This window comes from Gossypium hirsutum, chromosome A11 (assembly GCF_007990345.1).
Source record: "Gossypium hirsutum isolate 1008001.06 chromosome A11, Gossypium_hirsutum_v2.1, whole genome shotgun sequence".
NCBI lineage: Eukaryota > Viridiplantae > Streptophyta > Magnoliopsida > Malvales > Malvaceae > Gossypium > Gossypium hirsutum.
Window position 1 is genome coordinate 105,709,789 of NC_053434.1, and position 22,560 is coordinate 105,732,348.

Here is a 22,560-nt window from a genome sequence, read left to right on the forward strand (position 1 = left end):
ATGAGAAATTGGGATGGTTCCTCCAACCTGTATTATAAGTGTTACTATATGGGTTATTTTGAGGTCTAGAATTATTGTTACTCATATATTAAACTTTTTCCTCCTTGATGATAGGGTTGAAGGATTGATATTCTATGTGTACTTCTCCTCCATTTGAATCGCACCTCATCACTGGATGTACCTGAGTAGAACTATACAAACCGTCAATCTTTTTATTTAACAGTTCTACCTGGTTAGATAGCATAGTAACCGCGTTGAGGTTGAAAACACCGGCTGCTTTTGTTGGCTTTGTTCTCATGACTTGCCACTGATAGTTATTCAGTGACATCTCTTCAATAAATTCATAAGCCCCTTCAGTTGTTTTGTTGTTTAAAGTTCCACCGGCGGTTGCGTCTATTAGTTGTCTTGTTGAGGGGTTCACACTGTTAAAAAAAGTCTGAACCTATAACCATAAAGGTAACCCATGGTGAGGGCACCTTCTCAATAGGTCCTTGTATCTCTCCCATGCATCATAGAGTGTTTCTAGATCCATCTGCACAAAAGAAGAGATATCATTCCTCAACTCAGCAGTTTTAACCGGCGAAAAATTTTTAAGTAAAAATTTTTCGATCATTTGTTCCCAAGTAGTGATTGACCCTCGTGGTAACGAGTTCAACCATTGTTTAGCTTTGTTCCTCAACGAAAAGGGAAACAACCGAAGGTGAATGGCATCATCAGAAATGCCATTGATCTTAAAAGTGTCGCAAAATTCCAAGAAATTCACCAAATGAGCATTTGGATCCTCATCCTGCAAACTATCAAACTGAACAAACTGTTGTATCATTTGAATTGTGTTAGGTTTCAGTTCAAAATTATTTGCAGCAACAACAGGTCTAACTATGCTCGATTCGGCTCCTGTTAAAGTAGGTTTAGCATAATTATACATAGTGCGCGGAGCAGGATTCTGATTTACTGGATCAGCAGCAATTAAAGGAGGTAGCGGGTTTTCCTGATTTTCGGCCATCTCCTTAGTTGTGGTGGAAATATCGTTCTCTTGCTCTTCCTCTGTGTATCTTAGGCTTCGCCTTATTTCTCTTCGGTTTCTACGAGCTGTGCGATCAATCTCACTGTCAAAAATTAATGGTCCCTACGGGTTTCTTCTAGTCATAAACTATAAAAACCTGCCAAAAGGAAAAAGAAAATTTAGTAAAATTAACAAAACTAAAATAAAATTTAAATTGCAATAAATGGCTAAAGTAATAAAATTTGAGTGTTCCTAATATTTTAGTTCCCCGGTAACGACGCCAAAAACTTGATGTGCATGATAAGTTTTATATTTATGAATGATCGTACTTGAGAACTTACTATTACCACGATAAAGGCAAGTGCACCTATCGAACAGTAGTATAGCTTATAGCAAGATCGGGATGTCGAACCCACAGGAACTAAAAGTACTAGTATTAACCTTCTTTTTATTATCTAGCCTAAAAATAAGAGGATTTGTTTTATCTAAACTAATTAACTAAACTAAGAATGCACAGAAAGAAAAGTGGGGAAATACTTTTGGGAAAACTGATTGATTTGGACAATAACCAAGGGAAAAATCCACCTAGACTTCACTTGTTATTTAACTCTAAATTAGACGATTTATTCACTTAACTTGATATGTTGAAATCCCTATGTTATATTATTATCTCTCTCGAGACTAACAACGTCTAACCCTAGGTTGATTAATTGAAATCTCTTTCTAATTAAAACCCCTAGTGTTGTATTAACTCGATCTATGGATTCCCTTATTACGTTTCACACTAATTCGGCAAAATTATGTCGCCCTATGTCTAGGGTGCAATCAACTCCGCTTAATTATTCTAGATCTACACTTAGAAAGGGACTTTTGCTCCTCTAAATAAGCATATCAATACTTGAATCAATATCCTGGAATATTAAAGCAAGAATTAAGAACTCATAATTAAGAACAAGACAAATATTTATTATATAATTTAGAAAATAATAACAAGATCCATCTTAGGTTTCATTCCCCTTAGGTATGTAGGGGATTTAGTTCATAAGTGTAAAAGAAAATATCTCAGAAGAATAATGATAACAAAACATAAAGAATCCTAAGAACCCCTGAAGGAAATTGAAGGGAGATCTTCAGTCTTGAAGGAGAATCCGGCTTCTGAGATGGATCAATAGGCTTTCTTCGAGTAATTCCTTACCTCCTACTCCGTGTGTCTTCTCTAGGTACCTCCTGGGTGTTTATATAGGCTTTAGAATGCTTCAAAACCCTCAAGAGTGGCCTTTTCCGAATAGAACTAGGCTCGGGCTTGACATGGACACGCCTGTGTGACACGCCCGTGTGGTGTGGCTTAGGCCGTATTGCAATCTGTTAAATGGACACAGACATGTGAACTACCCGTGTGAGGAAGTCCAGGCTGTGTTGATTTCCTACGTTGACCCATTTTCTCCCTTTTTGGTCCGTTTCTTGCTCTTTTTACTCTCCTATGCTCACCTAAGTATAAAATATGAAATTAAAAGATTAGGAGCATCGAATTCCACAAATCTAATGATAATTCATCCAAAAAAATGCTAAGCATGGGATAAAAATATGTATAAATTACGACTTATTAGTCATGTGTCCCCTGCACCTTAAATTCGAGAAACAGAATGCTCAAATTGAGCACACGGGCGTGTGTCTCAGCCATGTATGCTACACGACCTAGAACACAGGCGTGTGTCTTGGCCGTGTGAAACCTACCCCTAATTTCGAATTGAATTAATTAACCATATGGCCTAGCACACGGGCGTGTGGCATAGCGTGTGCACAAGTCAGAGAGTTACATGGGGTCAAACACGGCCTCTAGCACGGGCGTGTCCCGGGGTCACACGGGCATGTCTCTTGGGCCACACGGACATGTGAGCCCTGCACCTTGGAAAATTTTTGTAATTTTGTGAAAAATTCTTAGAGTTCCTGATTAAGTCCCGACTTGATTCTAATGTTCGTATTGGTCCTCGAGGGTCCAATTAAAGGATGTTTTGAATGATCTTGGTTAATGAATAGTAATTTACAAGAATTATCTGAAAATATTTGGAAAGTTTTGGTAACGCTCCGTAACCCTGTTCTGGCAACAGATACGGGTTAGAGGTGTTACACTTGATATATTTATTCATATCATGACAAAGTTCAACAATTTTGGGTCAAGAAGTAATGAACATACATATATTCAGAGTTTTTATTTTGCTTAGTTCAGTGAAACAGTTCCGTATCAATTAACTTTTATTCTTTCGATGGATATTTGTAAAATTATTCAATACATAACTCTAGAAAAAGATAATGCTTATAAGAGCTAATCAAACACAGAAGAAATGTGTAAGGTTACCCGTCTGGGCTAAGCAAGTTCTTTGGGATAAGGGTGAGAGAAGGGGTCCACCATGGGCTAAACGTATTTGGAAGGACCGCCAATAGAGAGATACCCAAGGGCCATTAGAAGAATAGACCAAAGGGCTATCTTATAAGGACATGGTGGAAAGAAGATTTCCCGTATTGGGAATAAATAAGAAGAAGATTACAAGGAAGAATAGAGTTCACAAAAATAGAAATACATCCGAGGAACTGTCAAGACTAATCGTGGGTTGTTAAGATTGCCCAAAGGTAATTTGTTTAACAATCTATCCGTAAATGGATAGGATTGGGAATAAATCAGAGCACACTACGCCAGGTTTAAGAGAATTTACTCGTAAAAGAAGAGAGTTATTTATATTTAGTTCTTTCAATCTAAACCCCTATAAGATGGGGCCTATTTTCGTGCAACGTAGAGACTCACTAAGTTAATCCAAACTTACAAGAGTTTGACTTGTGGTTGTAGGACTTGCGTGTTAAGGAACTCGATGAGGGACTAAGCCAGCCTGAGTTAAGTCAAGGATTTCACGTCGGTACGGTTTCATGCACATAGGAAGGGGGTAGCATGAGAGGCTTCACCTTAGAGTCCATTACGTTGTAATTATGTAATTCTGTTAATGTCTGAAGTTGAAAAAAGTGAACTTTTATTTAAAATTTTTGTCTATTTTGTAAGGTTTCTTTTAAATAGGTAATATAGTCTGATTTTAAAAGAATGAGTTTTAATCTTGTACACAAAAATAGTTCAGTTGTGACACTCTATACCTAAATTCGATGAAAGGGTCGAGTAAGGGGTGTTATAGGGACTATTTAGTAGTTTTCCCGTTTCTACTTAAATCCTCTTATTGTTGTAATTTTTGATCTAAACTACAATTAAACTTAATCATCTATTCTAAATATTGTTTAACAATATATTAAAGTTAAATAACAACTCAATTTTATCTATACAACAATTCTTTAAGTTTTTCATTTATTTCAATGTAGTCCTTAAAACTAAAAATACTACAATTTTTAAATTCGAGTTTTGATTTCAAAACCAATCTCAAATAAATCCTTAATTAACATATCAGTAGCATATAATATATAATTCTCACCCCACTATTTATAATTTTTTCATTTTAGTCCTTAATGACAAAACTATCAAAATTTCACTTATAATTTAGTCTTACTAACATTTAAGCTTAACATGTTAACCATTAACACCAAAAAATTCAATAATTATTCAATGGTAACTTTTCTAAACTTTAATAGATTCATGAATTAGTCCTAGGGCTAGCTAAATTAAGCTCCCAAGATTCCAAAAATATAAAAATTACCAGAAAATGACTTGAATAACTTACCAAATTGAGGGACTAAAGATCCAAAACCCAAAAAAGTTCTTCTTCCCCGTCGAGGTTATGAAATTTTGGTGGAATGAGTTGAGAAAGACTTTGTTTTTCTCTTTCCATCCATCACCCTTTCGTTTCTTATTTTATTTTACTATTTAATTATAAATTGAACATAATTTATAAGTTATACTTCACCAAATCGACCACTTAATAACAAAGGGGTTTAATTTCCATATTAATCCCTATAGATTCATTAATTAAACCTTTTATCAACAAAACATTCAATAGCGATTAAGTTTTATGGTTTTTACGATTTAGTCATTGTACCCTAATTAAACATGTAATCACTAAAATTATCGCACCAAAACTCAATTTAACTCTAATATAGACTCAATAATATTAAATAATAATATTATCAGACTCGATCATCGAAGAACGGAGTTTTGAAACCGCTGTTTCTGGTATCACTGAAAACGGGCTATTACACACCCCTCTTGGTGTTTTGGGGGCTTGTTTTTTTCAAAACTGACTCGAAAATCTTTATTATTTACGAAAATGACCGAGTTTCAAAATTTATAATGAAAATGACCTAAAATGAATAGTGTCAAGCAGTGCCAACACCCCGATGGTTGGAACCAAAGTCCATCATCGTGTAATCATTACTTTGTGATTGGGTTGGGGATAAAAAAAATTAATATTTTTGGTGTCAGCGCTGCCATGGCAACACTCATATGTATTTTTTTGAGTACTTTTGAAAAAAATACGAGTATTTCTCGGTTTAAAAAAATATTCAAAACAAAATTAGAAAATTTTTTAAGACTCTCTTAACTTCCAAACAATAGTCAACATTCAAAATGAAATAAAATTTAAATTGGAAAATTAAATAAATAAACAAATAATTTTATTTAATGATGATGATAAATATTCTACTGTAATCATATCCCAATTTAAAAGAACACATTAATAAAACTCACAATTTAAAAGAAATCAAATTTTACTTTACTGCTAAATCTTTTAATTTTCCCAATTTATTTCTTCTTCTCTTCCTCTCTTCTTCTCTTCTCCCCAAGTCATTTCATTTTCTTAAATGTTTTTTACTTTTTTTTAAAAATAATCACTGATTTCAACAACCAGAGCACACTGACAAATTTTTTTCAAAAATCACGCCGGTATTGGTAACGAGAAATCTGACACCAATATTGACAATTTTTTAGAAAAAAATATGAACTAATGCCGGCAACATGAGCGCTGACACCAAAAAACACTGAAAAAAATATTTTGAAAATTTTTTCCGGTGCTAGCCACCTACATGTTGACACCGATTAAAAAAATATATTTTGAACCAGGAAATACACGTATTTTTAAAAAGTATTCGAAAAATTACATACGGGTGCCGACTATGACAGTGTTGGCACCAAAAAATTAATTTTTTATCCCCAACTCAATTACAAAGTAATGATTATACAACGGACTTTGGTGTCGACCATTGGTGTGTCGACATCGCCTACCACTATTCATTTCAATTAATTTTTGTTATATATTTTGAAATTGGACCATTTTCGTAAATAATAAAATTTTTCAGGTCATTTTCAAAAAAAGACCTATTTTTGGGCCTAGAAAAATCAATAAAAAGAAACATAAGTTTAATGTTCAAATTCAAGAATTTTAACAAATACGAAAAGTGTATAACAACAACTATGTATATTACCTTATCATTAATTAAAATAATCTATCATTTCTCCACCATTGCTTTACTGTTCCATCCTCTTTTTTTTATCTAACTATCTCTCTATTCTTTTTCTAAGTAATTTTACTTAGATGTTAATTGATTGAATATATCTAACCATTGAATGTTATTTATAAATTTAACTTTAAAATTTAATTGGTATATAACTCTAATATTAATTAAGTGATAATCAATAGATAAATCTTTTTACTTTATTTTATACTTAAGAGTACTATTCAAATTGAAACTCTATTTAGATTAATAGATAAATCTTTTTTTTCATGCTTAAAGTTTTATTCAAATAATAATTCTATATTTTTAATAATAGAATTATTGTAATTATCGCAAGTTCTCTTTTATGTCAACTTTTTTAACTAATAATGTTAAATTAAATTATAATTATATTTTAATTTTAATTTTAATTTAGTAATATGATGAAAAATAAAATATATTTTTATCAATTCAAAATTTTTTTCAAATTCATACTTTTATATACGGTATAGATTTTTTTATAAAAAATATTTTATACATTCCAAAAATAAAGTTTAAAAGATGGCACAATTTTTATAGTATAATAACAAACTTTTTTTTTTAAGAAAATAGACATGTGACAATAGTTAAACTTTATTTGTAAAGTTGAAATATTAATTTTATTTTATATTAAAAATATTAATTTTCTTTAAAAATCTTAAAAATAATTAAATAAAAATATTTCAATCCTACTTATAAAATTTTCATTTATCATCAACAATGATAATAACCCCTTTTTATATTAGATGGAAAAGGGAAATTCAAGCATTAGATTTGCATTCCAACAAAATCAAATACTTACGAATATTTTTGAATAAATCATTAAAAATAAAAATAAAATATTAAAAATAACAAAATTCAGTTGAATTAATTTTTTAATTCAATTTAAAATATTCTCAAGTTAATTAAATTTTTTATCGTTTTTTCAATTAATTTTTATCCAATTCGATTAAGATGACACTAAATCTACAGGGCAACCATTTTCATTGGAACCCGCAAAAATAAGCATGTCTGATTTTTAAACAAAAATATAAGATAAATTTTGGTAAAGAATCATGATGTGGGTGGAAAGGCTCATTTTCCAAAATCTACATGGAATGACATTGAATACGATGCTTCTTCGCTCAACTGCCTTTATTTTCTCATCCTTCTACTTTGACTTCCTCATATCTATGCTCCTCAATTTTTGCAACATTTCCTTCCTCATTTTTCCCACCTTTTGCTTCAGCTCGGGTTCTTTTGTCCTCTTTTTTTTTTTTTTAATGATGGCCTAACTCTTATCCTTTTTGTCAAAAATTGAAATCTAAAGACTTAAATCTTGTTTTTGTTAACAATAACCAAACCATATTCTTAAAATTATTTACTATGTTTTATTATTCATTTAACATTAAATTTATTTTTTAAAATATTAATAAAATCGATTTTGTTTGCCCTTTAATTTGATTTATTTTAATTATAAATAAGATATTGAAATATTATAAATAACATTTTGGAAGTAATTATTTTACTGAAAACATGAACTTTTTGCTTAACCAATCGATAGTATTTTGAGTTTAGTTCTACGTACGTACGATAATAAACTAGCACTACCCTATTCCCAAAAGGTTGCTATTTCCTTGCCTGTTTGAAATGCTAAAAAAAAGAAAAAAAAAAGAGCGTGGAAATAGCATAAATTCGAATAATTACATTAAAAGAATCAATATTTAATTCAAACCATAATATTGATCTAAGAGCAGCGTGGGTTATTCCCAGGCCCTCCATAGTAAAAAAATGTGCCCCATTCCTTGTTATATGAGCTCCTGATGTTGTAACAATTTGTATTTTCAGCTAGGGTTGATATGCCACGAACAGAACTCAAGCTATTATCCGCATCAACAACCTCTAAGTTCCGAAAATAGCTTGATTTTCCGAACCCGTCTTCGGGAAAATGACCGGAGCCCATCTGAGTTGAGGTGTGTTGGCCATTGGCCCTCGAGTTCACCACTTCACCACCCCATTCCACCATGGTTGCACGGTCTGCTAGGTGAGTAAATAGCTCCGCTGGCCAATAACCTATCAAAGTATTGTCACCTAATCCCATCCACCAATTCCCTAGTTTAGGATCCTAAAATTAGAAACACAATTGGGAAACATATTAAACCAAGTTAAATATATAATGAGAATAATATTAACTATACATACATATATTTTAGAGGTATAAATGAGATATTGATACTCGCAAGCTATTCGAGTTCGGCTAAAAATATAATTTGAACTCAAACTAATAATTTTCAAGCTGAATTTGAGTTTGGTAATACTTACTTGAATGGCTTGCGAGCCTTACCAAGCCTTTCATTTTTTATATTATTAAATCATGTTATTACCCTTAATATATATTATTAAACCTAAACTTAATTATTGAGTCAAGGTCGGATTGTTCAGTTATATCTAGAATTTAAAAATAGATATTCAGTCGAGCTCGAACTTGACAATATTCGAATTCGACTCAGCCCCGATTACACCCATATATATTCATATACCTTCCAAATGAGGATGGTAATGTCATATTGATTTGCAGTATATTGAGAAACAGGAGAAATAGAAGCCCCAATTGCAATTCTACTATTTGTTTGAACGAAGCCTGCGCATAGAAGGTTGTAACATCCAGTTGCTTCATAGGAGTCGGTCTGTAATTATCCAAAAATATATAAAAATAATTAATAATAATTGAAAAAAGAATAATTTGCTTGCATGACATTCAATAAAAATGAAATACTCCAATCTTCTTAGAATATAAATGTTGAAGATAATTAATAAATAAAATATATTTTATTAATTAATGTAAAAGTAATAAATTACATGAAATCTCCAATCCCCTGAACAAATAAATGTCAAATTCCACAAAGTAAATGAAGTTGTCTTTTAACTTCTAGACATATTAAAAAGGTTGTTGAAAAGCATTAATCATGCGATCAATATTTTCTCCCACTATGGTATTCATATAGTAATTTTGTTTTTTCCACTTCTAACATGCATGTGTTTTTTTTTTCACCTTCTAAAAATTAAAAATATTTATGGATTGAATTAAAATCTGAAAAATATTTATTGATAATGTTCAAGAGTCAACTTATATAAAATCAAATCCATCAAATTAAAATATAGAATAGTTTAATTTTTTTAACATATAGAGCCATTTAAAGTTAAAAGTGTTTGGAAGAATGTGATGCAAACCAAAAAAGTTAAATTGAAGATTCCTCAATAATAATGTGGCCATTGTTAGTTTGTTTCATTTAATAATTGTATGGCTGTTTTCTATTTGGTTTTTTTATTGAACTTTGGCAATGAAAGAATGGTTAACTAACCATTTTCCAAAACTAAACTCATCTTTTAGCAAACAACCATTTTCATTTCAGACCACTTTAGACCAATAATGCAAGTTCTAAAGTTACATTCTCAAAATATAACTATAATATATAAAATTGAGAAATTTATATATTATTTGTAATATTAATAATAAATATAATATTTACATACTCAAATTCTATATCGTCAGATCAACCCAAGTTAAAGCTTATAATTTTTATAAAGAAAAGACAGATTTCAATCCTAAAATCTCAATAATCTCTTAATTAAAGCAATTATTTCCCATTTGTATAAAATTATCCTTTAAATTTTTATTTAATAACAAAATAAAAACCATATAAATCATATTATGAACATGCATACTGCATCAAGATAGGTCTAACCACTATATGCATGCACATGAAAAATTCCATATCATTAATATAATATAATTATTTCCATTGACATTATTTAATAATATATAACATATATATAATTAAAATTTTTATGTACCTCACCATTTGAGCCATAAAATAATTAAAAACATAAAAATGATAGATTAAACAGAAATTTAATATTAAGGTATAATTATATAGAAAACTCACCGTCCAATAAGTGAACAATCTTGGCCTATTGTCACCATAAAGCTCCGGACTGACCTGTCTAGTACAAATGTCATCAAAAGCTTCTAAAACCCTAATACAAGTATTTTCATTTTAGTTATATAATTTACATTTAAATCAACTCTTAATAAATCAATCAAGACATTTGGAAAGCGACTTATTTGAAAATTTATGTTCGAGCAAAACAAACCTTAAAAAAAAAAAAGAAATAGTATAGGATTAGGTGCATGCGAGGACAGGAAATGGAACGAGTACCTGCCATCCAGCTTCGATACTGTTGAGATCAGAGCCGTCGAATGATCCGGAAAGAATCCAAATCTGTGATAGACTGAACTCCTTGACTTCTTCTATTGATGGGTCCCACACGTTTATAGTTGCCCTCGCCCCATAGAATTCTTGGGTTGTTCCCGTATATGCAATCGCATGCTAAATAAATGTACGCACATGCATCATTCACCATACCAATGTCATTAATTACTTTAGAAACTTCATTTAAAAAAAAAAAAAAAACTGTATCATATTGATTGTTTATAATGCCGAAACATTAGCTTAAATCAATGTTAAGAAAATAAATTATGTACTTCGTGACCGTTGCCGCTAACGATATCTGGTGCATCGGCACGGCGGCGTGCAGGGTTGATAAATCCACGTTGTTTCTTGCCAAAATGGAACAAAGACTTGGCCCTCAAAACATCATGCACCGAGCTTCGCCGTATGGGAACCGTTCCTTTGGGACATCTTGTCCCATTGCTATGCCACATTTGCCATTGCCATTGCCTTGGAGTACCCTTTATAGTTGCCTCATTGCTCATTGAATTTCTTACCTCTTCTTGTATCAACCTTTTTGGCATCTCTGGTGGAACTTTCTGGTACAGTATATTGCCACATAAATTTTTAAAAAAAATTTACTCCCGTCATAATGTGACCAGAAAATAGAAAAAATTACACTTTTGGTTTAATGTTGATACCTGAATCTTGTGATTTTTTAAAAGAGGATGATCTAAAGCTGGCTGTTTTCTTTTGTGGACACAATCTATGATATCTCCATCTGGACTCTGAAAAAAAAAAACAACATCCATGAGAAATATATAAGAGAAGAAAATATATACAAGTAGAGTAATGGTTTTAACATACTTGAATGGTGATGAGAGGAGGCTTATTAATCTTTTCCAAGTGTTTTTGAATTCTTTCAAGCCTCAACCTACTCGCTTGCCTGATAAACTTTGTGTAGTTTAGGCCTGAAAGATCAAATTCCCCCACGACAAGGAAACAAAGAAGAAGAAGATGAAGAAGAAGATATAAAACACCATTTTTGTTGGCTACAATGTTACCCATTATCTCATTCAGTATGCCAAGCAAAGCCAAAAACGTTACAAGAAAAAAGAAAAACAATGGAAAAGAAAGGAAGAAAAAGACACTTTTTTTGTCTGTGTATAGCTTTTAATAGTGAGAGAAGGGAGGTGGGTGAAGGGGTTAATGAACCCTGAAACAATGAACACAAAGGCAAAGGCCAAGGCTGCCTTACTCTTTCACCATCAAAGTCATGATTGCCTGCATTGGTTTCATATAGTGAACCAAAACATTCATATTTTTAATTGATGGAAACCCCATTTTGTTTTTGTGTGTGTTTTGTTTAATAAATTTGCAGATAATGCAATGAGACGAAAAAAAAAAAACAGGAGGAAGAGAGACTTGATGGCATTAATAATTACACAGACCTACCCAACTAAACTGATCCCCCCTTTTTTTTATTGCAGTATTCCTTCAATGTTTGTATCTGCCACCATACACTTTGCCATTAATATATTTCCCCCCCTTTTTTTTTCTTGTAACTTGTTTTTATGTTATATTTTATCAATGAAATTTAGATTCATGATTATCTCTTTCAACGATATTGTTTTTGAAGTTCAAAATCCTATTATCTTCTTAGAGTCTAATATACCTTATCATTATATCAATATTTGCTGGTTATTTCGTGTTATTTTTAATTGTTATGCTATTTCAGTTTGGAGTTTTATTATTGTTAAAATATGCAAGTAGTCTTTGTACTTCTACATAATTTGAGATTTAATCTTTATATTTTAAAAGTTAAAAATTTTAATCTCTTTACTTTTTCAATTTGAAAATTGTAGTTCAATCATTATTGTTTTTGATAGTTTTTGTCAGAATTTGTCAACTTAACAAATTTATTTTTTATAAATCATGTAAAATGTTATATGAGGAAATCTTAATTAATATGTCAAATTGAAAAATTCTTTTAAAAATATTAACAAAGTTAATGATTGGACTAAAAATTTTAAATTAGAAATATTTAAGTATAAAGACTAAATTTTAAATTTTATGTAAGTACAAGGACTGCCTAATCTATTAACCTTATATTATTGATATACTTAATATTTTATTATTTTTATATATTGAAAAGTTATATTTTTTTATTTATGTTTTAACATGTATTCCCCATAATTATTGAAATTAAATATATTTTTTTTTAAATCTAAAAAAACAAGCTTAATATTTGAATATGTTGTCAAATAATTAGATGATAACATATTAGTTAAATAAATAATTTTATGTTTAAAAAATTTAGTTATGATGAAGCAAATGGTGACACATTATATGAAATAAATTAAGTGAATTTACTTTAAAAAATTTTAAATGGAGTATTGCCATCCGATTCTTTGCCTATACTACATAACACATTATCAACGTATCAATAATAATTTCATAACACAAAAGTCAATATTTGATTTACTACCATATATACGATGAGACATGAAGAGGTTCATTCTTTAGCTTCTTCTTGTAAACTTTTCTCCGTTCTACGTTTCCTCATTTAGATGTGGGCCTATTTGAATGGGTGTTTATTTTTAGTGTAATGTATTTTTTTCTTTTATATTATAATATTATTACAATATCTAATTTCACTGTTACCATTGATTTCTACTAATTGCAGGTAAACGCTCGTGATATATTACTATCTTTCACCTTTCTCAAATTTAACACTAATTGATGCGAGTCTCAAAGCTCAATTTCAGGCTCATAAATGTAATGAACTTACACTACTTTAAGGCTCAACCAAGTTATCAATTTTCAAGCTAAAAAGATTAGTCCACTTGCTATAAATATTTGTATGGCATCCAGGCATTTATGGATTAAGATGTCTCCATAACGTTCGAAGATCTACATCTTAGTTTCGAAACGCACTTTGAATCACTCAATTCGAGTTTGGGAACTCAAGTTATAATCATTTTAGTTAAGACTACGCGAACAAAAATTCTGAACGGGATTATGATAAGAATTACGAGTTTTGGGCTTTTAATTCTAGTTTAAATCATACTAGGTTTGGGTTTTAGACTTAATTTTTATTATATATTAGCTCATTATTGTACTTATCAACTATTATTATTTTATTATTATTTTATTCTGATTTTTTATAATTATTAAGTATTTTAAGTTATTTAAGAGTTTTATGTCAACAAGAAAATTTAGTTTAAAACTACCTCTTGTTTTGGTTAATTAGAGTTCTAATATACTTAAGAGTTTTATTTAGATTTATTTAGCTAGCCTATATAAAGGCCTTTACATTGTACACACACAAAAAAAATTATCATTATTCAATTTATCTTTTGAGTTAATAAATTCTTTTTGAGTTTTGTCTTCAAGAATTTTTCTTGAGTTTTCTTTTAGAAGAGGTTTAACAATATTTTTAGATTATGGGAGTCATATTTAAACTTTTTCTTGCCAAGTTTCTTGAAGAGGAAATTAGAGTCGCTTGAAGGGAGTTGTGAATTCTTCTTGTTTCCAAGGCTTCTTAGGACTTCTACATGCCACGTTCTATCTTTTCCATCCATTTTTTTATTTTCCTTTTTTTATCTTTCTAATCTTTGAATTATTGTTCTATTTTATTTATCTTAGTTATTTATTTTAATTATTTTCATTTTTTTACTTGGATTCGTTTGCATTTTAGGTTGTTAGAATCCAAGTTTCTTTCCAAACGTCTAAAGCACTAAGTCAAATCCGAGACTTGGACAAATCTGCGATCCTCTTCCTCTCATATTTATCATTTGGTATCAGATTTTAGTGTTTTAGGTGTTATTTATGCTCTTATAAAACTGATTTCTAACAAACATTCTCAAAACAATTTTTTTTTACTAGAAAGTTTTTAGAATTTTTTTCAGTGGGTAGACATTTTTCAAATGATATAAAAATTTACATACTGCTTTTTGGAACTATTTTATAATATAAAAATTTCCCACAAAAAAAGTGATTGAAAAATTGAAAATAGGAAACTACGAGAAATAAATAAAAATTACAAAATATTTTGTAGGTTGAATTTTGTGCCGAAACTTTTCATATCATGTAACGCCCCAAAAATCTGAACATTTGTTTGATAAATTTCGTCAGTAATTAAGTCTTTGTATATGTGGTTAAGTACTCTATTTATGTGTATGAGATCGAGGGTTCAAGTCTTCCCTCTTGAAAATTTATAGTTTATTTTGGCATGACTCCTATCATTGAACTGACTACTTAAGTTTAGTTATGCGTTAATTTGTGTTAAGAATAAGCATGCTGGTTCGATGGTTAAGTTTCTATATACTCTGTGGTCTTGTATTTGAGTCTTTGCATAAACGAAACGGGGATATGTTTTTGCTAATTTGCATAATTAGTTTTGTTTTAAAAGAAATTGGTTCCTAAACGTTTATTTTTTTTCCTCTTTTCCTTTTTCTTTTTCTTTTGGTTGCCCAATCACTAAAGTTGCTAGAAATTTTGTTGTTGTGAGCTTGGGTAGGTGTGCATTTCGTTGTTTGTTGACTGGAAAGTTAATTGCGTGTGTTCTATTGTAGAATTTATGTTAAACATCCGTTTTCGTTCATTTTTGGTTGAAGTTGGTTTCAACTTGTTTTGTTTGAATCCGTTATTACGCGATCGTTTGTATTTCTTTTTAGGTGTAAACATCGAAGGCAATGATCTCCAACGCGCTAATTCGAGTAATTATTATTGACTTAAGATAAGTGGTAGTTCATTTTGAGGCTTTGCGTCGAAGTTTTGGCATCGTTAGTTAAGTGTTTATTTGTAAGAATTTGGTCATTTTTGTCGTTTTAGGTTATGAGATTCTTCTACGTTGCTCTTGCATCGAAGTTATACCAGGTGTGTAATGAAAACCCGAGATTCTGTAAGTTTTGAATGCTGGAAAACATGGCTCCAGACGCCACATGGCCATATGCCAGGCCATGTGAGCCACACGACTGTGTGTTAAGCTGCGTAACTCACTATTTTTGAATTAGAGACACACGGGCTACGGAAATGGGCATGTCTCCAGGCTGTGTAACTCACTATTTTAAATTAAAGGTTACACAGGCTAAGGACATGAGCATGTGTCCAGGTCCTTTGAGGGGTTGTGAGTCACACGAGTGTGTGCTTGGTCGTGTGATAGACTATGTAATTCACTATTTTGAGCCACACGGGTGTGTGCCAGGTTGTGTAGACTACACGGGCTAGACACCTAAGCCGTGTGGATCCACACGGGCAAGTGGGCCAAAATACTGAAATCTTCCCCAGGGTCATAAGTGTTATAAAAATTGAATGTAGGCCTTCCGTAGGGTCCGTCTGATTTGAATTAGATTGTTGAACTTGATATTTAATATTCTGAAACAAAATAATCAATTATCTATACGTATAATTGATACAGTAACTATTGAATGATAATGATTTGTATTTTCTGATTATGGATTGTAATTGAATAATTGTTTATACATCCCTGATGTTTGACATCTATAATTTGCATTTGCATTGGGTGGGAGTGATATAAAACAGGAAGTGCTAAAAGTTTAATGATTTGCCGAATTGAGTGACTAAGCCACAACTCTGTATTTGATTCTAACGATTTATCACATTCTGATCTGGTAGCTATATTGTAATTACTCTGAAATGTGTCATACGGACATGAATTGGTGCATAGGAATGGATGGGTACTTAATACCCTTTATGGTGTTTAGCGGATGGGTGTAGGAAATTGTATCTGATACTGATCTGTTCTACATCTGTATCTGATCTATTCTGTGTCTTACCTAAACTATTATGATATTGCTAAGTACCATCTGTTTCTGATTCTATATATGAATTTGGGCAAGTATTGTAATATTTGTATTACTATTTTGCCTATATACCGGTTGCACACATTGAGTTATAATATCATTTTATATGTTGTCTGCATTATAGGTGTAACATCCCATTTTTTAGTGAAATCAGAACAGTGGTTTTGGGACCACAAATTTGACCCAAAAATATAATTTATTTTTATTTCATTATATATTCCGTATTATAATCAACATGTCGTGTAAAAATTTTGATACAAAAATTTTATCGGTTAACTATTTAATTACGAGAAGGACTAAATCGCATAAAACGCGAAAGTTCAATTCTAGTAGCTATAAGGATTAAATAGCTATGGAATTCAAAACTAGAGGTTCTTATATGGTAATTAGACCATTAAGAAAAGTATGTAAATTTTTCTTGGTGACTCATCCATGGAAATATAGAAAAAGGGCAAGGACTAAATTGGAAATTGTAAAATACTTAATTAATTAAAAAGATGATAAAAGATATCATCTTATTTTATGTCATCTTCAACTTAAAACACATGAAAACCCTAAGTGAGAGAAAAGAAACTTTCAAGGCCTAATTGGGTAAGTTTCCTTGTCCCGTTTTTAGTAATTTTGATATTTTTGAAACCGGGATAGCTTAATCTCTCTATTTGAAGGATTAATTTGAAAAGTTATCAAAGTATGGAAAATGGGTCAAGGATGTATATGCTGAAAATTATAAATTTATGGTAGAAAACAAAAGATTATTGATAAATAAACAACTTTTACAAAGTGATTTTTGATGAAAACATGATTTAGGGACTAAAATGTAAAGTTGTAAAATTTGATGAAAAATTCTAAATTTTTATGAGTACAAGTGCTGTAAATTTTTAATGGGGCTTTGGTTAGGCTTGGAATAAGGAGTAATTTGCACAAGTTTCATTTTCCGAGCCTATGGACGAAACGGGAATTTATGGAAAAGTTAAGGGCAAAATGGTAATTTTTCCTAGGATGAAAATTGAGTCCACTTGAATGTGAAATATGATAAATTGATGTTAAATTTACTCGTATAGATCTGGATAGACCAAATTTGGAGCTAGAATGAGGAAAGATGAAAATGTCAGATTAGTAGATTTTAAGTATACAAACATTGTCGAGGTAAGTTCGTGTAACTAAATTGTGTTTATTTACATACTTGCGTTAATTGTGTTTATGTAAATTGTATAAATTTCATAAATATGTGAAATTATTACATATCCGATCAAGCACGATAAATAAAAATATTTAAATTAAATGATAATGCCCGACAGATGATAAAGGATAAACAATGAAATGTTACTTATATGCTTGAAATGAATGTGGAATGTGTTTATTGGAATTATATGAATGTTATGGATGTATGAAATAATCACATGCTCGATAATGCTTGAGAAAAATGTTTAAATCCTTGTTGAAAAAATGGAAAATCGATGGATATGTGATTTCTCGAAATGAATGAGGTCCTGCATTTGTTGCTGACGAGATTTAGCTTGAAAAAGTAATCCTATTGACCTCATTACAGAAAGGATTTAGGCTGGATGAGTAATCCTTATATAAGTCCTCTTGAGCATATGTTATGGATTGAATTTAGCTCGGACGAGTAATCCAGATCAAGCTCCTTAGAGCATATGGCATAAAAAGGATTTAGCCTGGACTGGTAATCCTATTGTATACATGTGTGGCTCAAGAGTGTACTCTCTTATATAGTATCTTATGGGTACCACTGGACATGAATTGACGGTGTAACAGCCTATTTTTAGGTCAAATTAGAATAGTAGTTTCGAGACCACAAATCTGAAGTTAAAATATTTATTTTATTATTTTAATAAGGTTTACAGTGGGATAGATTAATTATGTGAAAGTTTCATAAAGAAATTTTACTGTTTAAATGCTTAATTTGGTAAAAAGGACTAAATCGCGTAAAGCGTAAAACTTGAGTTCTAATATATTAAAGGTGCTTAATAGCTATAGAACCTTAGAGTAAGGTCCTTAAGAGTTAATTGTACCATTGATAATATACCATTGATAATACTAGTGGACAAATATGGACAACCATTATTGAATTTAAATGTTTTATTACTAAGGTTATTATGGTAATTTATGTATTAAGTTAATAATATTAATAAAACAAAAACCAAAATTTTGTTATTTTCATTCATCCATTGCCAAAATTGAAGAGAAGAGAAAGCTATTATAGGGTTTTAACATTCGGTACATTCATGGTTAAATAGATTAAGATAAGCCGAGATGGAGTTTAGATCGAGGAAAACGAAAAGTAGACGAATAGCCGATAGTTTTATCCGAGGTTACGAGGTAAGTTCCTATAATTAGAATCGAACTTTTATATACTTGTAATTATTGAAATTAATATGTATAATGGAAATATTTGAAGTATAAATGCCTTATTGATATAATGTATTAGTTACTGAGCCCTGTTTGAACCGTATAAATTCATTGGATACGAGTGACATGTTATTGGGATTACCGTTTCGGTCGAGCTCTTGCATTTGTTGCGGACTCACCACAGCTCGTAAGAGCTTACCAATATATCAGCTCATAAGAGCTTACTGTTTTCAGCTCATTGGAGCTTACCGTTTCAGCTCGTATGAGCTTACTGTTCAGCTTAATAGAGCTTACTGTTCAGCTCGATAGAGCTTATCGTTTCAGCTCAATAGAGCTTACTGTCCATCAGCTCAGGAGGAGCTTATCGATCATGGCTTGAAAGAGCATATATGATAATGAATTGACGGATTACTGACATTGTTCACTCGATTATCCTTTGAAGTTCTATTAGGTTCAACGGGCTTAAATAATGTTATACGGATAAGTTACGGTTTATAAATGTTACTAATGTTATACATGATATATGAATTTGGAATGATGATAAGCGTTGTATTAATTGATGGTTTCATGTATTCTTACAATGACTAACATGTAATGAATACTTTTGTTTAGGTGTTGGTTAATTGAATTGGTTGCATTTTTGTATTGCTTTAATTATGTATAATGGTAAGTTTAATTTTAAATTATACGGGCTTATTAAGCTATAATGCTTACTCTGCTTCTTTTTCTATGTTTTATAGAGGTTCGTTAGCTCGCTCGTTCCGGACAAGTCGGAGTTACACATCACACTATCCAATTTCTGATTGGTACTCTTGAACTTGTGAATTTGTAAATATGACATGTATAGGCTAGTTTAACGGATGATAGTTATGCTATTTCATATCTTAATTTTGGCATATTTTTGTATATATGTTAAGCCATGTGATTTGGCTTATTTTGATGTTATATTTTTGTTGAATTGAAGTGTTCAATTATGGTATGTTTTAGCAAGGAAAGATGGAATGAAATTATGCAAATGAAGTCTTGATATATAGATGTTAGATGAATGGATTGTACATGTGGTTAAATAGGTATTTGGAGATGTAAATGGTAAGTTTTGATATGGCTTATAATATATATTGAAATGGTTATTTTGGTTGCCAATTGAGTTGCATAAATGTGGTCAATTATGTTTGTAAATGCTTGTGTTTATAGGGTGGCAAAATGGCTTTGCAAATGACCTATTTTTGTCCACACAGGCAGAGACATGGGTGTGTGTGTCAGCCGTGTGTGACATACAGTTATGTTACACGGTCGTGTGTCCCTTAGGGTACCCTACGAATTAAGTCAGTATACCCTACAGGTTTGACACGGCTTAGACACATGGGCGTGTCTATTGGCCTTGTGTGTCACATGGACTCACACATGAGTGTGTGACTGATCGTGTGACATAAGTCAGTATACCCTCTAAATGGCACACGGCTTAGCACATGGACATGTGTGGCTATTTCCAAGGGCAGACGAGCTAGACACACGAGCATGTGGTTGGCCGTGTGACCCAAGTCAGTATCCTCTCCAGTTTTCACACAGCCTGGCACATAGGCGTGTCCATGGTCGTGTGACACAAGTCAGTATGTATGCCCCATTTTCAAACGGTCTAAGACACAAGCGTGTGATACTTGAAATGTTGAAATTTTTCTAAGTTTATGAAATTTTTAATATGTTACGATTTGGTCCCGGATGTATGATTAAAGCTTGATATGCTTGTTTTAAGTACATAGTGAATGTGAATGAATGATATTGACCGAAAATAGATGTTATCAGATATATGACTATTTTGAACTGAGTTACAAGTCCAATAATGCCTCTTAACCTATTCCGGTGACAGTTACGGGTTAGGGGTGTTACATTTGTTGGTATTGGAGCCAGGTTTCAGTCGATTCTAAGACTAACGTAGCATATGTGAGTCTAGCTATACATGCCATATATAAAAATGTGATAGTGTGATAACTTCTGATGTTGTCTAATGTGGTTTTATATAGTAATGGATCTCAAACGAGCTATAGCAGATGACGTTGAAAGTAATGCGCCAGCTTTCGCTCAGGGGATAGCGCCTATAGAAGCTTTCTTTCAAATATTAAATGAGTGGTTCACACAGTAAATTCGTATGAACCCAGTTGTTCTGCAACCTCTACCCCCACCTGTTCCCCAACCGATTCCTGTAGTTCCTCAAGGTATTGGTCCTCTGTGACTAAATAAACCACATGTTCCCCAACCAAATGTGGATCTTTTGATTATTTTCTCCGTTACTGTCCAGAAAAACTTATAGTTGAAAAAGATCAACCAGTGAAAGCAAGTAACATGGCTACTAGAGGGAGACCACCTCGAAACACTGGAAATGTGAGTGGTAATCGAGGTGTTACGAGAGATACAACCGTAAGATTTGAGGCTCGAGCACTGGAAACACAAAAATTTATATGCTTTTTTCATACCCATTTCTACGTAAATTCGTGCAAATCCGGTAACTTCTTGTCGAAAAATAATTAAATATTATAAAATAATTAAATTGTGTTAAAAATATGATCATGGTGAATTTTAGTTAATTTTATACTTAATTTTGATTAATTTTGACTATTTTCGACAGTTTCGCGTAAAGGGCGAAAATTGGCTCGGTTGACACTACCGAAAGCAAAAAACCGAGAAGCAATTTGAAGTATTGAGGCACATTAATTTCTAGCCTAAGACGGCCCTGAAATGTGTATTAATTCATAATTTAATTAATTTTAATTTATTCCCCATTTAATTTGGGTTAAATAAATTATTTTTAATTAATTATAAAGAAAGGGCCTAGTTGAACTGCACTGGTCGAACCAAATTGAGTGAACCGAACCAACCACTAATTGGGCAGCCCAAAACCGTCCATATGCTGATCCAAATCATTTTAGCTGGTTAAATATGCTTGCAAAAAGGCCCTTGAAAGACTTTCAAATAGCATTCAAACCCCACTTTTAATTGTGGCTTTGTAGATTTCCCCTAGGCTATTTTTAGCAAAGCTGAAAGTCTCAACTTTTGCCAAGTAGATGGCCGGCCATAGGGGGCTCTTTGGCTGCTGGAATTTTCTATTTTTAGGAGCCACAATCAGCTATAAAAACCACCCTTTGCTGATCATTCAAACCATCCCTCAATCCCACAACATTCTCTCATTCTCTCTTCTCCTCTCTCATTCTTCTCTCCATTTTTTTCCATCCCATTTCCCTTTTTGTTCAAGTGCCGATTTCTTCTCTTGGGAAAGAGGCTCTCATCAGCCATTTGGGAGCGGCAATTAGGTGTTCATAAGCTACCTGGATAGCCGAAGGCAACGAAGAACGGAGCAACTAGTCAAGCCACGGAGAAACATCGGATTTGCTTCTTGTTCCCTATCTCTGTAATTTTTGCCATTGATTTGCATGTTTATGAATATTTATGCTATTAAAATGATTATTTTAATCAATTTAGCTTAAATTAAGTTTGTGTTGGGTTGATTATATTCTGCCTGCTTGAATTGTTAAAATGATGTTTATGCTGTTATAGGCCTCGGTAAATTGCTTGGTTAAGTAAAATCATGCCTAAGTTATTTTTGCAATATAATTGTTAAATAAATATTGAATTAATTATTAAATCATATTGAAATTATAATTAATAGACACAATGCTTAATCAGTGCATATTTATTC

The 22,560-nt window shown here is 31.6% G+C and overlaps 1 protein-coding gene and 1 non-coding gene across 2 annotated transcripts; one reads left to right on the forward strand and one right to left on the reverse strand.

The window, feature by feature from the left end:
• The first annotated feature begins 458 nt into the window (after nt 1–458).
• LOC121210392 (small nucleolar RNA R71) lies at nt 459–565 on the forward strand. The gene has a single exon (XR_005905505.1). It is a non-coding gene; the product is annotated as a small nucleolar RNA R71 (small nucleolar RNA).
• A 7,559-nt stretch (nt 566–8,124) lies between these two features.
• LOC107892109 (uncharacterized) lies at nt 8,125–12,124 on the reverse strand. Its single transcript, XM_016817105.2, has 7 exons — nt 11,539–12,124; nt 11,373–11,459; nt 10,986–11,270; nt 10,660–10,830; nt 10,387–10,440; nt 8,980–9,126; nt 8,125–8,564 (listed from the first exon to the last, which is right to left on the reverse strand). The coding sequence occupies exons 1-7, from the start codon at nt 11,737–11,739 to the stop codon at nt 8,187–8,189; spliced, it is 1,323 nt and encodes a 440-aa protein (XP_016672594.2). The 5' UTR covers nt 11,740–12,124; the 3' UTR covers nt 8,125–8,186.
• Nucleotides 12,125–22,560: the final 10,436 nt, after the last annotated feature.

What these genes read in the sequence shown, in the direction of transcription:
- LOC107892109 (XM_016817105.2), bottom strand. Translation starts at nt 11,739, where the DNA reads ATGGGTAACATTGTAGCCAACAAAAATGGTGTTTTATATCTTCTTCTT. An exon ending in TTAGCGGCAACGGTCACGAA is followed by an intron (nt 10,831 to 10,985) that starts GTACATAATTTA and finishes ACATTTATTTAG; the next exon opens with CATGCGATTGCATATACGGG. An exon ending in TTACCATCCTCATTTGGAAG is followed by an intron (nt 8,565 to 8,979) that starts GTATATGAATAT and finishes TTCTAATTTTAG; the next exon opens with GATCCTAAACTAGGGAATTG.